The sequence below is a fragment of the Mytilus californianus genome, unplaced genomic scaffold (genome assembly GCF_021869535.1).
Source record: "Mytilus californianus isolate M0D057914Y unplaced genomic scaffold, xbMytCali1.0.p SCAF_1, whole genome shotgun sequence".
In the NCBI taxonomy this organism is placed as follows: Eukaryota; Metazoa; Mollusca; class Bivalvia; order Mytilida; family Mytilidae; genus Mytilus; species Mytilus californianus.
The window spans coordinates 131092145-131107940 of record NW_026262581.1 but is presented as its reverse complement, the minus strand read 5'-3'; the positions used below and the strand labels follow the sequence as shown (position 1 = coordinate 131107940).

General features: G+C 34.0%; 1 protein-coding gene across 1 annotated transcript in view; it reads left to right on the top strand.

Annotated features, from left to right (window-relative positions):
- LOC127734190 (pikachurin-like) overlaps positions 1–15796 on the top strand; it is a 63331-nt gene that overhangs the window by 24621 nt on the left and 22914 nt on the right. The window contains exons 10-12 of the mRNA XM_052243931.1: positions 817–997; positions 3214–3292; positions 5826–6059. Of these exons, the coding sequence (XP_052099891.1) occupies positions 817–997; positions 3214–3292; positions 5826–6059 (494 nt within the window). The remainder of the gene's footprint in view (positions 1–816; positions 998–3213; positions 3293–5825; positions 6060–15796) is intronic.

Below are 15796 nucleotides of genomic sequence, written 5' to 3'. Positions count from 1 at the left end.
ATTGAGGACCCAAAATTCCGAAAAGTTAATCTTTTCCTGGGGTAGAAAATCCTTAGTATTTTGAAAATTTCAAATTTCTGTAAACAGTTAATTTATAACTATGGCCATATCAATGCTAATTCATAGATCAAGTGATCATATTTGTATAATCCCAAGGTTTCTGATGTTGAGGCACATAGGGAACATCGTAATTTTGATTAGATATCCAAACTGTCAAATTTGAATTCATTCTTTGTATGTTAAAGGTTTGTAAACTACCTCACGAAATACTACTGCATATGATATATCAAAATTTCAGCCATATACCTAAATTGATTGAGGCTATTTCTCAAATTTTTTATAGAAGGGAGTTTCCCATCAATACAAGATTTATAGGCCTATGATAAGATTAACCAGATGTAGGAATATTAAAGCTTAATTGTTTACAAGGTGATAGTTTAGATATATATAAACAGCTAGGATGGAAGTAGATCATGGCTCCACATACTTGTGCTTGCAGTGGTTGATATGGCAAGGTTATTATATCTTATGTGAGATAAAGATAAAGTGACATATGGAAGTATTCATTTTTTCGCTGTGTTGAAGACCCATTGGTGGCTTTGGGCTGTTTTTTTGCTTTTTGGTCGGGTTGTTGTCTCTTTGATACATTCCCTTTTTCCATTCTCAATTTTATGAAAAGGTTAACTATGCTTGTTCCATATTTAGTGTATCAATTGTCACTGGTCCACCTTATCTTGTACCAATCTTTAGATAGTTAATGGAACTAGAGAAATAGACACATTTAAAAACTATAGATGTTATATTTATGATTTATAGATGATCATTAATGGTCGACATTTAGAGGTAGTGTCTGATGCAAGAGAGGGTATTAACATTGACAACTGTGACCATCCTTGTGTAGATCAGCCATGTTTAAATGCTGGGGAATGTGAACCTGATAAAGAAGAATATAATTGTTATTGCCCTCTGGGATATCACGGTACAGATTGTGACGACAGTAAGTAAAGACATATGTAATTGTTATTGCCGTCTGGGATGTCATGGCACAGATTGTGAGGATAGTAAGTGAAGACATTTATTATTGTTCTTGCCATCTGGGATATCTTGGCACAGATTGTGAGGATAGTAAGTAAAGACATATATAATTGTTCTTGCCATCTGGGTTATCAATGCACAGATTGTAACGACAGTAAGTAAAGACATATATAATTGTTATTGCAGTCTGGGATATCATGACACAGATTGTGAGGATAGTAAGTAAAGACATTGAATTGTTACTGCCCTTTAGGATATCATGGCACAGATTGTGAGGAAAGTAAGTAAAGACATATATAATTGTTCTTGCCATCTGGGATATCAATGCACAGATTGTGAGGATAATAAGTAAAGATATATATAATTGTTCTTGCCATCTAAGATATCGATGCACAGATTGTGAGGATAGTAAGTAAAGACATATATAATTGTTCTTGCCGTCTGGGATATCAATGCACAGATTGTGACCACAGTAATTAAAGACATATATAATTGTTCTTGCCGTCTGGGATATCAATGCACAGATTGTGACAACAGTAAGTAAAGACATATATAATTGTTATTATTATACCTTACATATGTTTCAAACAATTCTATTGGGTAAAACATTATCACATGACATGGAATAATTCAGATAATTTTTATTCAATTGCAAGGAAGAACGAATAACCCTAAAAATTTACACCAGTGTTGAATAACCGTTATTCACCGACAAATAACCTTTTTAGTTTGTTGATTTGTACCCATGAAAATGACGTCACAGACGTAAATAAACAAAATGGCAACGTTCAAGTTACAGGAAGCCCATTAATCGAGAGAAGAGGAAATAAGGCTTTTGACGTGCATCTTGTGCCGATGATATCTCTAATAACGGTCCTTTTCAGGGCCATCAATATTTTACAAAAAGAATCTTTCTTTGTTGTACATACGAGAATTCTAAGACACAAATTACATGTATTTTTGAACGTCAACTTGAGTTTGTTACTGACTCAAGTAAGGGTAAGTGCTATTACAATTATTCAAAATGCCCTTCCACTGTTAGTTCGGTATAATAAAACAATTGTGGCCCCTTAGAAGCGATGAATATCCAAAATTGTCAACCCTTTAAAGTTATTTCACTTCGGGCTGCGCCCTCAGTGAAATAACCTTCTCGTGTTGACAATTTTGGATATTCACCTTTTCAACGGGCCATAATTGTATATTGCCGTCTGGGATATCATGACACAGATTGTGTGGATAGTAAGTAAAGACATATATAACTGTTATTGCCGTCTGGGATATCAATGCACAGATTGTGAGGATAGTAAGTAAAGACATATATAGTTGTTCTTGCCGTCTGGGATATCATGGCACAGATTGTGAGGATAGTAAGTAAAGACATATATAATTGTTATTGCTGTCTGGGATATCATGGCACAGATTGTGTGGATAGTAACTAAAGACATATATAATTGTTATTGCCGTCTGGGATATCATTGCACAGATTGTGAGGATAGTAAGTAAAGACATATATAATTGTTCTTGCCGTCTGGGATATCATGGCACAGATTGTGAGGAAAGTAAGTAAAGACATATATAATTGTTCTTGCCGTCTGGGATATCATGGCACAGATTGTGAGGATAATCAGTAAAGACATATATAATTGTTACTGCCCTCTAGGATATCATAGCACAGATTGTGTGGATAGTAAGTAAAGACATATATAATTGTTACTGCCCTCTAGGATATCATGGTACAGTTTATAATTGTTCTTGCCGTCTGGGATATCATGGCACAGATTGTGAGGATAGTAAGGAAAGACATATATAATTGGTATTGCTTTCTGGGATTTCATGGCACAGATTGTGAGGATATTAAGTAAAGACATATATAATTGTTATTGCTGTCTGGGATATCATGGCACAGATTTTGAGGATAGTAAGTAAAGACATATATAATTGTTCTTGCCGTCTGGGATATCATTGCACAGATTGTGAGGATAGTAAGTAAAGACATTTAATTGTTACTGCCCTTTAGGATATCATGGCACAGATTGTCAGGAAAGTAAGTAAAGACATATATAATTGTTACTTCCAGGATTTCTTGCATTGAATTGTTTCGAAAGGATTGTGTGAAATAATGAATATGACCCATCAGAATATGGAAACTCTTCAATTTTTCATAATGTTGAATTTCAGTTGTTGAAGAGAAGATAGATGCTGCACATTTTAGTGGACACAGTTACCTCATGTATTCAGAAAAGGATATTATTGAAAGGTTAGTAATATTATTATCAATATCTTGAGTGTTTTACTATATTATACAATTAATGACTTTTGATGAGGTTGATATAATGATTTATCAACCCCAGAGATATGATATTTACTGAGGACAACAGCCAAGGGTGAATGTCAGATTTCTGGAGTTGATAAATCATTGTATCAACTGAAATCAAAAGTCAACCATTGTTTTATTATATGACTTTTTATCCTTCTCCAATTTTCTAGTATTTGCTCAAGATACTTTTAAAACTGCTCCCTGTTTTTATACTAAATATATCATCTGCTTTTGCAGTTGCTACTTTGCATAAGTTGAAATATTCAATAAAGTTTACTTTAAAAATACACTGAAAACAAGAAGAAGAAAAAAAATACACCGAAAAAACAGAAGAAAAAGAAAAAAACAGGAATTTACATGACGTCATAAACGTTTTCTTGGAATATCTAAATTTAGGTACATGGATGCTGTTCCAAATCTTATATTAACCTCTCGAGATTTTGGCTGCGGTGAATATAATGTTTTATCTAAGAGGATTTCCTATGCTTTTAGCCAATGGGAAAACAGAAAATTTATAGTCATAGAATAAACAAATTTATACATGTATGTTTAATTATTATCTGAGATTCACACTGAATGTAAAGATTATAAAGCAATGCCTGAATTAAACTTATGTAAATCAGATTTGATTTTGATGCATCTTTTCCTTCAAGAAGAATATATACATGAATAGTTGTATTTATCTTTCTGACATTAGTGTACAGGGATGTTCTCCAGAAATAGTTTTGTGTAGTTATCTTCCTGACATTAGTGTGGGTTATTCTCCAGAAATAGTTTTGTGTAGTTATCTTCCTGACATTAGTGTAGGTTATTCTCCAGAAATAGTTTTGTGTATTTATCTTTCTGACATTAGTGTACAGGGTTGTTCTCAAGAAATAGTTTTGTGTAGTTATCTCCCTGACATTAGTGTACTTGGTTGTTCTCCAGGAAAACAGTTTTGTGTAGGTATCTTCCTGACATTAGTGTAGGTTATTCTCCAGAAATAGTTTTGTGTATTTATCTTTCTGACATTAGTGTACAGGGTTGTTCTCAAGAAATAGTTTTGTGTAGTTATCTCCCTGACATTAGTGTACTTGGTTGTTCTCCAGGAAAACAGTTTTGTGTAGGTATCTTCCTGACATTAGTGTAGGTTATTCTCCAGAAATAGTTTTGTGTATTTATCTTTCTGACATTAGTGTACAGGGTTGTTCTCAAGAAATAGTTTTGTGTAGTTATCTCCCTGACATTAGTGTACTTGGTTGTTCTCCAGAAAAACAGTTTTGTGTAGGTATCTTCCTGACATTAGTGTAGGTTATTCTCCAGAAATAGTTTTGTGTATTTATCTTTCTGACATTAGTGTACAGGGTTGTTCTCAAGAAATAGTTTTGTGTAGTTATCTCCCTGACATTAGTGTTCTTGGTTGTTCTCCAGAAAAACAGTTTTGTGTAGGTATCTTCCTGACATTAGTGTAGGTTATTCTCCAGAAATAGTTTTGTGTATTTATCTTTCTGACATTAGTGTACAGGGTTGTTCCCAAGAAATAGTTTTGTGTAGTTATCTTCCTGACATTAGTGTACTTGGTTGTTCTCCAGAAAAACAGTTTTGTGAATGTATCTTCCTGACATTAGTGTAGGTTATTCTCCAGAAATAGTTTTGTGTATTTATCTTTCTGACATTAGTGTACAGGGTTGTTCTCAAGAAATAGTTTTGTGTAGTTATCTTCCTGACATTAGTGTACTTGGTTGTTCTCCAGAAAAACAGTTTTGTGAATGTATCTTCCTGACATTAGTGTAGGTTATTCTCCAGAAATAGTTTTGTGTATTTATCTTTCTGACATTAGTGTACAGGGTTGTTCTCCAGAAATAGTTTTGTGTAGTTATCTTCCTGACATTAGTGTACAGGGTTGTTCTCCAGAAAAACAGTTTTGTGTAGGTATCTTCCTGACATTAGTGTACAGGGTTGTTCTCCAGAAATAGTTTTGTGAATGTATCTTCTTGACATTAGTGTACAGGGTAAACGTTGTTCTCCAGAAATAGTTTTGTGTAGGTATCTTCCAGACATTAGTGTACAGGGTTGTTCTCCAGAAATAGTTTTGTGTAGTTATCTTCCTGACATTACTGTATAGGGTTGTTCTCCAGAAAAATAGTTTTGTGTAGTTATCTCCCCGTAACCAGAAAAATGAATTATTCACCAGAAATTTAGGAATTTTTCTTTAAGAATATGACAACATTCCTATATGAATTTATATATATTATGATATTTTTTTCTTGGCAGATTCTAAGAATATTTATGGTCAGAGATATAATTGGGTTTGGGGATTTAAAGACACTAAAAATCAATAATGATGGGAATTTGTAGAAAGCACAAAACTCTGAATAATCCAAACCCTTTCAAGCCCTGCCTGTCTGTAAAGATTATTCTGAAAAACAGACTGAAGATCATGTCTGTTTATACATTTTTGATGTTGCCTATCATTTCTTTGATTTTTTAACAGGGTTAATGGAAATAAAATTGACATACAGATGAAAATAAAACCTGAAACTAAAGATGGACTGATATTTTGGAGTGGAAAACATTATCCATTGACTTCATCCAGTGACTTTTTAGCATTAGGATTTACAAATGGTGCTCTTACATTACGATACAATCTTGGAGGTGGTGAAGCCAAAATAACGTATAATTCCACTAATTTATTTGATGGGAAATGGCATGATATAAGAGTTCAAAGGTGAGTTGAGTCATTTTAGTTCTTAAAATTAATTTTTATGTCCCTGCTGCTGGGGGAAGGAGACAGTAATTGTTACCCTTGTTCATCCTTAAGATTTTGTTCTAGTTTAGCTTACTTCAACCAAATGTTATGAAGCTTTTACACAATCTTATTACCACAAAACACAAATCAAGTTAGAATTTTGGTGGCTTCACCTCCACCGCTCTTGAGGTATGTCCCTTTATAAATGAAAAAATTTCTGAATTTGCTGTTTACACACTCTTACTCATTGGGGCTTTGTTTGTCCCAGTATGTTTGAAAGGATTCAGTTTTAGGCTATGATAAATTTAGAAGAAAAATAAGGCTACCTATGATGTTAAAAGATACCCTGGTTATTGAATGCTTTTCATAAATAAAAAATAAATGTTCTGCATTATTTATGTAGATTTGATGTATGGATTTACAAGGAATAATAATTAAATGATTGCAGGGAATTGAAATATAGACACTCCTTAAAAATACACGGGGCATGCTAATTATTTGCAGTTCATTGCAACTCAGGATTTTTCAAGGAAAAATTGAGCTGGTATTTTGAAATTATCATATATATGTCAAACAGATATGGAAAACTTTTGTGTTCCATTATACCATTGCAAGATGAATTATATTTTCTTATGTATAAGATTGATTTTATCAGCAATATGATCAGTACTTGATGACCATTAAAAAATAAAGGGTGAAATGGACATTAAGATGTCCTTTTCCTTTTGAACAGTGCCTTATCTACTAAAAATAACAAATCAAATTTTAGGCTGAGTCAATGTCAGATAAAAAATTCTGAAAATTCATAGGGTAAGGTCAGAACATTTTGCAGGTGTAATATAAGTAACAGAGATGTTAGGCCACACCAAATTAATGTCTTGTTTGTCAGAAAAGCCACTTCAAATTTTCCTATTCTGTTTTTTTTTTTTTTAATTTTCAGCCCTAAATTTTTTTGACAGGCATGTTTCCAGATGTTACTTTTACAAGAACATTTTCTGTACAATCAAATTGAAATTTTTGATTTGACTGCGTACAATATCGACTCAAAATAATGAGTTTTATCAACAATGTTGATTTTGTTTAGCAAAATTCAAAAATGCAGAGGCCAAATACTATATGTCGTTTGTAGACCATGGATACAACTTGTTTGTTGTTTGAAAAAAAAGCGCAGAAACGACAAGTCATATTGAATGTTCAGTGTCAAACGAGAAGTGGGGAAACAGTCATTGTTGGCATTTCAAGTAATTAACCTGATTTAATAAAAGATTTTGTTCTATTTTGAACATGTTCAATTGATTTTTGGCCTTCATTTTCTGTACAGGGCCCTATACTTCAGAGGTAGCCTAAAGTTCCCTTTATTGTAAGGGTTTGTTTTAAGTTTCAGGGCTGGGGTTAGGGTTCAGTATGTGTAAGGTTTAGTTTTATTGTGAGGAAATTTAGAAGAGGTCTATATGAATGACCGGGACGCCTGGAGTAAGTGAATGTGGATTATTTAACTAATGTTATTTCTTCCCTTTTAAATAATGGACTCAAACAAAAGCTTGAAGTGATATTGAAGGTATTTTAATATTGAAGCTAATCTATATAACGTGAGGACTATTTTAAAATCAAAGGTGTCACCATTTCTTTTATTCAGTGATAAACAATGCCTTAGTAGCTCTCATTAATTTTTGAGTTGCTTAATACTGGAAGGCCTCTACAGTTACTACTGCGCACATATAAAAAAAATATAATTTAAGTGATACATGTAAAAATGACAATTAAGGATACTTTTGAATCCTATTTATGCTGCTTATATCGAAAATTCCAATATCAGACACCTAAAAAAAAATTTGCTCCATCAGATTCATTTAAAAAAAAATTGCTCTCCCCTGCTCTATTTTCATCTGAAAAATCCAATTTCTTTGGTGTGGCCTTAGTGTGTTATATTCATAAGCTCCTTGGAAAAATATCTGAAATGCTGTACAATAGCCCAATTACCATATATCTGGTTTTTTACGCATGTGTTTAATTTTCACTTTGTTCGCGGCACCTAAAGAAAGGCGAAAATTTGACCCCGCGTAAATTTCCCTGCATATTCCTAGATTTATCGCTGTGGAAACGTTTCTGTTTATTGTCGAGTTTACACGATATTGATATGCTTACTCATTTCACTCTAAATGTGAAATTACAGTATTACCTATACTCCATGACTAAATATTACTAAAACACAAATGTAAATTTGCCGACAGCCCATCGAACGTGATAGACACTGTATTTAATTTGTATCTCAAATAAAGTAGTACACATTTTACAAATATCAAACATATACAATGTGTTATATATATCAATGTGTCAATAGCGTATTCGCTCATATTTCTGAATTTTTACCCTTCATAGATAGTCTAGGCCGTCCAGGAAATACCATGAAATCATTATTTATATATATGAATATGATGGAAACCTGTATCCGATGCCAATGCTCGTGCCTATCTCAGGATAAAAGTGTCGGACCACACCTTTAATTAGCAAATACTTAATAAAAAGAAAATCAGAAAATCAGAAAATCAAGTTTAATTGCAATCAGCAATTATAAAAAGGAGCTTACTATGTTGTAGGACAGCTAGAAAGTGAAGCGCTTGAAAACACCAAATATATTGTAATACAAAATTCAACTTCCTAATTGGTCAATTTTGTCATGCCTTATGAATATTTATGAAAACGTAACGACAATACAATATTTTCCCGCTTTACTATACAAACCACGGGAAAATACTAGTATTACCTATACTCCATGACTAAATATAACTAAAACACAAATGTAAATTTGCCAACAGCCCGTCGAACATGATAGAAATATACAAAGAAAGAGTACACAATCCAAATATGAACTATAAACCTAAAACTTGAGAAATTTTCAAACGTTTCTCTATGGAGTCTACGATATAACCATCTTTACTTGAGTCAGATTTCCATCTGCCGCGTTTTTTCAAACACCTGTGGCTAACGTCTGCGTTAGAGCCACCGTGGCACCACCGGATCTGAACGAGTTAAGAACTATGTTACAACCAGGACGAATAATTCTGATTCTTTTAAGAAGACACCCTAGCCGCCGTGTAACTGAGTTTCTTATCCTTATTATTCAATTTACACAACTCTCCTGACCTATAGATAGGACGAAATAAAAATTTGTTCTCATGACTACTAAAACCAGCCAAACGTGTGTATTTAACTAACATATTATAGGGACATGCGATTGTAGAACCTTTTGATATTATCACTTCATTGCTTTGCCTGTATTGGTCAGTTTTGCTCTTATTTATATGTAAAATCAGAAAAGAATCTTGTATATCAATGTCAAGAAAATGCAAAGAACTAAGTTCATCGTATTTAAGGAAACCTGCAAAAAAAAAAGGTAGTATCATAGTTAAATCTCTTAACACAAGTAGATCAGAACAATCTTTGAACGTATCACATAGTTCTATTAAAACTTCTGTAGTAACTGGATCTTTCTTCTTTGTCTTTTTTTGCCAACTCTTTTAGACGCTTTTAGTATACCGGTAGATGTAACAAAAGTGTTTGTGGTGGATCTTTTAAACCGTTGATTTCGTGTGCCCATTTTATACCATATAATATTGCATTATACACTGGATGATAATTAGTGGAACCGTTGTTAACTAAGTCTGTAAGGTATAGTGCGAGATGCACGGGTTGAGCTGGCAAAGCAACATGTCCATGAAGAGTTATAAAACATTCCTATCTTTTAAAAGCATTAAAATAAGATTTGACTGTGTTGTCATTTCTGCTATTAATTAGAAGTTCGCACATTTTTGGATAAAGCCTATATAGATAACTGTCACCATCAATGCCGCTATTTCTAATGGCCTCCTCTACTGTACAATCTAATTTGGTCCCTGTTAAAAAAGAGAAGAATCATAAATATTTTGGTCTAAAATTGTATTCTTAGACCAATCAACCTAAATTTCAAAAATTGTTATCCAAATTATATGCCACTTTGACCACGGCCTTTTCTGGTCAAGTTTTCTCCCTGAAAAAAATTGTGTGCAACTATGAAAGCTTTCATGTTCCCATTCTCATCTATTATCATAGGCCAGTAAGGTGCAGAGGTCCACTCTGGTATGACTCAAGTAGCCTTGCATTTTTCTTGTTTTAATTTGTTTAACACTTTTGGAATCAAGGTTGGTGGTGGTACAAAAAGTGAGCCAATTATTTTTACCTTTCCAGTCAACTGTGAAAGCGTTAATACCTGATGTTCCTGGACACCAATATTTTGAATTGAAGTGCTTACACTTCGTGTTGTAGTCATGTGCAAACCTATCGGCGTTATGAGGACCCCACAAGTGATCTAGATATGTAAATATTTCGTCCTGCACCTCCCAGTCATTACATCTGATTGTCTACTTATCATGTCAGCGTGTGTGTTTTGTTCACGTGGAATCCAAACAGAACTTAATCTAATTGATTGATCCTTACAAATTTCATGTATATGCATCACGTTTTCATGTAGTGACGCTTTCGGCTTCTGACTCTGAGTATGTGCATTACGTTTTTGTTATCTGTGTATACCTGGATAAGCTTACCTTTCATTACATTTATAACATTGTTTAATACTCTCTTTACTGCTACTAGCTCTCGCCAAGTTGAGCTTTTGTTTTGTTCATTTACTGACCAACTTCAAAACATTTCCTATGGTTCATCCTTTGAACCTGTGGTCAAATGACCACCAAAACCCTTGCCAGATGCATCATAGAACAAGTGATAATCTTGAACTTCATTAAATGTCAACTGACATAATTGAGATCATGTCTCGTTCATGCTACTTATATTCTGTAGCCAAAATGTGCACTCTTTAAGTCCTTCTGTACTAACTAGTACTTAAGCATTTCAACTTGCTCTATACAATATAGATTTGTATAAATATCTAGATCTTAATCGTACCTGGTCACCTTTTACTGCCTGCATAGATATAATTTGACCTACAATATTGGCCACAAATTTTACTCTGAACAGCCTAATACCACTTCTAAACTGGTAAATGATAATAAACAAAGTGCTTTTCAACTTAGCTATGCGTTTCTCTGTGAGTCTTAAAATCCCTTCCGACATATCCCATAAAAACCTAGCCATTCTAACATTTGAACTGGTAACCAGTTGCATTTCTCATGCGCCAAAACAAATCCGAACCTTTCTAAATCTGATTTGATTGTTCTACTTGATTCCAAAGCGTCCTCAAAACTGTTACCTCCACCGAGGCCATCATCCAATTACATAACAATTTTTGGGGAAAGACGGCTTCAAGCCATCAATTCCCTATTAATGGTTGTCCAGACTTCCAAGCCTCTCACGTCAATCATTTTCTTTTTATAGTTGGAAAACACCTCAAAATATCATACTGAATTGATGAGATCGAGATAAACAAATGAACAGATTGACTTTTAAACACTTTTTTACACATTTCCCTTCTGTTTCTCGTGAAATTATCGTATCTCGAGCTCTCCTTTACACTATTTACATTTCTTTTACAATCCGGAAAAATCAGTATTACGAAATATTCTTAATATATCCAACCTAGTGACGTCATGGTTGGAATTCCACACTAGTAGAAGCAAGGATATCCTTTACTCATAAAATCATTCACAGAAATTGGTACGATTTTAAAATCGGTATTTGTTTTATTAAACATAATTATGTTTGCTGTAGATAAATCAAACACCAATGCTTTAATTTGTAGGTCAACTTTCGCGGTAAACAATGGGGATACATGAGATTGGGGAGAGAAACGGCATTTTTCAATTTTTATACGACCGCAAAAAAATTTTTGTGGTCGTATATTGGTATGACGTTGGCGTCGTCGTCCGAAGACACATTGGTTTTCGCACTCTAACTTTAGTTTAAGTGAATGGATCTCTATGAAATTTTACCACAAGGTTAAATACTACAAAAGGAAGGTTGGGATTGATTTTGGGGGTTATGGTACCAACAGTTAAGGAATTAGGGGCCAAAAATAAGCATTTTTGTAACTTCCAGACATAACTTGTGTGTTAGTGTATGGATCTCTCTGACATTGTACCACAAGGTTCCATATCACAAAAGGAATGCTGGGATTGATTTTGGGGGTAATTGCCTCAAAATTTTAGGAATTAGGGGCAAAAAAAGGGGCAAAAAACAAGCATTTTTCTAGTTTCATGACAATAACTTGTGTGTTAGTGTATGGATCTTTCTGAAATTGTACTACAAGGTTCCATATCACAAAGGGAAAGCTGGAATTGAGTTTGGGGGTAATTGACGAAACATTTAGGAATTGGGGGCCAAAAAGGGGCCAAAAATAAGCATTTTTCTAGTTTCCAGACAATAACTTGTGTTCAAGTGTATGGATCTCTCTGAAATTGTACTGCAAGGTACCATACCACAAAGAGAAGGCTGGGATTGATGATGGGGGTAATTGCCTCAATATTTTAGGAATTAGGGGCCAAAAAGGGGCAAAAAACAAGCATTTTTCTAGTTTCAGGACAATAACTTGTGTGTAAGTGTATGGATCTTTCTGAAATTGTACTACAAGGTTCCATATCACAAAGGGAAAGCTGGGTTTGAATTTGGGGGTAATTGCCCTAAACGTTTAGGAATTTGGGGCCAAAAAGGGGCCAAAAACACATTTTTCTAGTTTCCAGACAATAACTTGTGTTCAAGTGTATGGATCTCTCTGAAATTGTACTGCAAGGTACCATACCACAAAGGGAAGGCTGGGATTGAGTTTGGGGGTGATGAATTATAAGGGGGTTCAAAAAATTTGGGGGGGGGGATTTTTTTTTTTTTCCTTTTTTTTTTCTTTTAAAATTTTCAATTTTAGTTGGTTATTTCTGATTTATATTTAAAAGCAAATAATAATGATATGGTAGGAGATACACACCAAACAGGATGTGTAAATTATTATATAATAAGTATTGTGCAATAGCAAGAAATTTTCAATTGCACAATATTGCGCAATAGCAAGAAATCTTCAATTGCACAGTATTGCGCAATAGCAAGAAATATCCAATAGCACAATATTGCGAAATAGCAAGAAATTGTCAATTGTACAGTATTGCGCAATAGCAAGAAATATTTAATTGCACAGTATTGTGCAAAAGAAGATACTTTGTATAAATTGCTTATTTCTTGACCAATTTCAATGGGGTTTTATTCTTGAATTCTTGGGGTTCTTTAATATGCTGAATCTAACCGTGTATTTAGTTTTGGGATTTTGGGCCCCGTTTTTAAATTGGTCCACATTGGGGTCCAAAGGGTCCAAAATTAAACTTTGTTTGATTTCATCAAAAATTGAATTATTGGGGTTCTTTGATATGCCGAATCTAACCGTGTATTTATATTCTTAATTTTTGGTTAAGTTTTCAAATTGGTCTACATTAAGGTCCAAAGGGTCCAAAATTAAACTTAGTTTGATTTTAACAAAAATTGAATTTTTAGGGTTCTTTGATATGCTGAATCTAAATATGTATTTAGATTTTTGATTATGGGCCCAGTTTTCAAGTTGGTCCAAATCGGGGTCCAAAATTAAACTTTGTTTGATTTCAACAAAAATTGAATATATGGGGTTCTTTGATATGCTGAATCTAACCATGTATTTAGATTTTTGATTTTTGGGCCCCGTTATCAACTTTGTCCACATTGAGGTCAAAAGGGTCCAAAATTAAACTTTGTTTGATTTCATCAAAAATTGAATTCTTGGGGTTCTTTGATATGCTGAATCTAACCATGTATTTAGATTTTGGATATTGGACCATAATAGATGAATGTCCAATTTAAAATTTTTAAGTTCTTAGACCACATTCATTCTGTGTCAGAAACCTATGCTGTGTCAAATATTTAATCACAATCCAAATGCAAAGCTGTATCAAGCTTGAATGTTGTGTCCATACTTGCCCCAACTGTTCAGGGTTCGACCTCTGCGGTCGTATCAAGCTGCGCCCTGCGGAGCATTTTATTTATATAGATTAGACTTGGTTTTCCTGTATGAATTGTTTTACACTAGTCATTTTGGGGCCCTTTATAGCTTGCTGTTCGGTGTGAGACAAGGCTCTGTGTTGAAGGCCATACTTTGACCTATAATTGTTAACTTTTTATACGACCGCAAAAAAATTTGGTGGTCGTATATTGGTATGACGTTGGCGGCGTTGTTGGCGGCGTCGTCGTTGTTGGCGTCGTCCGAAGACACATTGGTTTTCGCACTCTAACTTTAGTTTAAGTGAATGGATCTCTATGAAATTTTACCACAAGGTTCAATACCACAAAAGGAAGGTTGGGATTGATTTTGGGGGTTATGGTACCAACAGTAAAGGAATTAGGGGCCAAAAAGGGGCCAAAAATAAGCATTTTTGTAACTTCCAGACATAACTTGTGTGTTAGTGTATGGATCTCTCTGACATTGTACCACAAGGTTCCATATCACAAAAGGAATGCTGGGATTGATTTTGGGGGTAATTGCCTCAAAATTTTAGGAATTAGGGGCCAAAAAAGGGACAAAAAACAAGCATTTTTCTAGTTTCATGACAATAACTTGTGTGTTAGTGTATGGATCTTTCTGAAATTGTACTACAAGGCTCCATATCACAAAGGGAAAGTTGGAATTGAGTTTGGGGGTAATTGCTGAAACGTTTAGGAATTGGGGGCCAAAAAGGGGCCAAAAAACACATTTTTCTAGTTTCCAGACAATAACTTGTGTTCAAGTGTATGGATCTCTCTGAAATTGTACTGCAAGGTACTATACCACAAAGGGAAGGCTGGGATTGATGATGGGGGGTAATTGCCTCAATATTTTAGGAATTAGGGGCCAAAAAGGGGCAAAAAACAAGTATTTTTCTAGTTTCAGGACAATTACTTGTGTGTAAGTGTATGGATCTTTCTGAAATTGTACTACAAGGTTCCATATCACAAAGGGAAAGCTGGGTTTGAGTTTGGGTGTTATTGCCCTAAATGTTTAGGAATTTGGGGCCAAAAAGGGGCAAAAAAACACATTTTTCTAGTTTCCAGACAATAACTTGTGTTCAAGTGTATGGATCTCTCTGAAATTGTACTGCAAGGTACCATACCACAAAGGGAAGGCTGGGATTGAGTTTGGGGGTGATGAATCATAAGGGGGTTCAAAAAATTGGAGGGGGGGGGATTTTTTTTTTTTCCTTTTTTTTCTTTTTTTCCTTTTTTTTTCTTTTAAAATTTTCCATTTTAAGTTGGTTATTTCTGATTTATATTTAAAAGCAAATAATAATTATATGGTAGGAGATACACACCAAACAGGATGTGTAAATTATTATATAATAAGTATTGTGCAATAGCAAGAAATTTTCAATTGCACAGTATTGCACAATAGCAAGAAATCTTCAATTGCACAGTATTGCGCAATAGCAAGAAATCTTCAATTGCACAGTATTGCGCAATAGCAAGAAATATCCAATAGCACAATATTGCGCAATAGCAAGAAATTGTCAATTGTACAGTATTGCGCAAAAGCAAGAAATATTTAATTGCACAGTATTGTGCAAAAGAAGATACTTTGTATAAATTGCTTATTTCTTGACCAATTTCAATGGGGTTTTATTCTTGAATTCTTGGGGTTCTTTAATATGCTGAATCTAACCGTGTATTTAGTTTTTGGATTTTGGGCCCTGTTTTTAAATTGGTCCACATTGAGGTCCAAAGGGTCCCAAATTAAACTTTGTTTG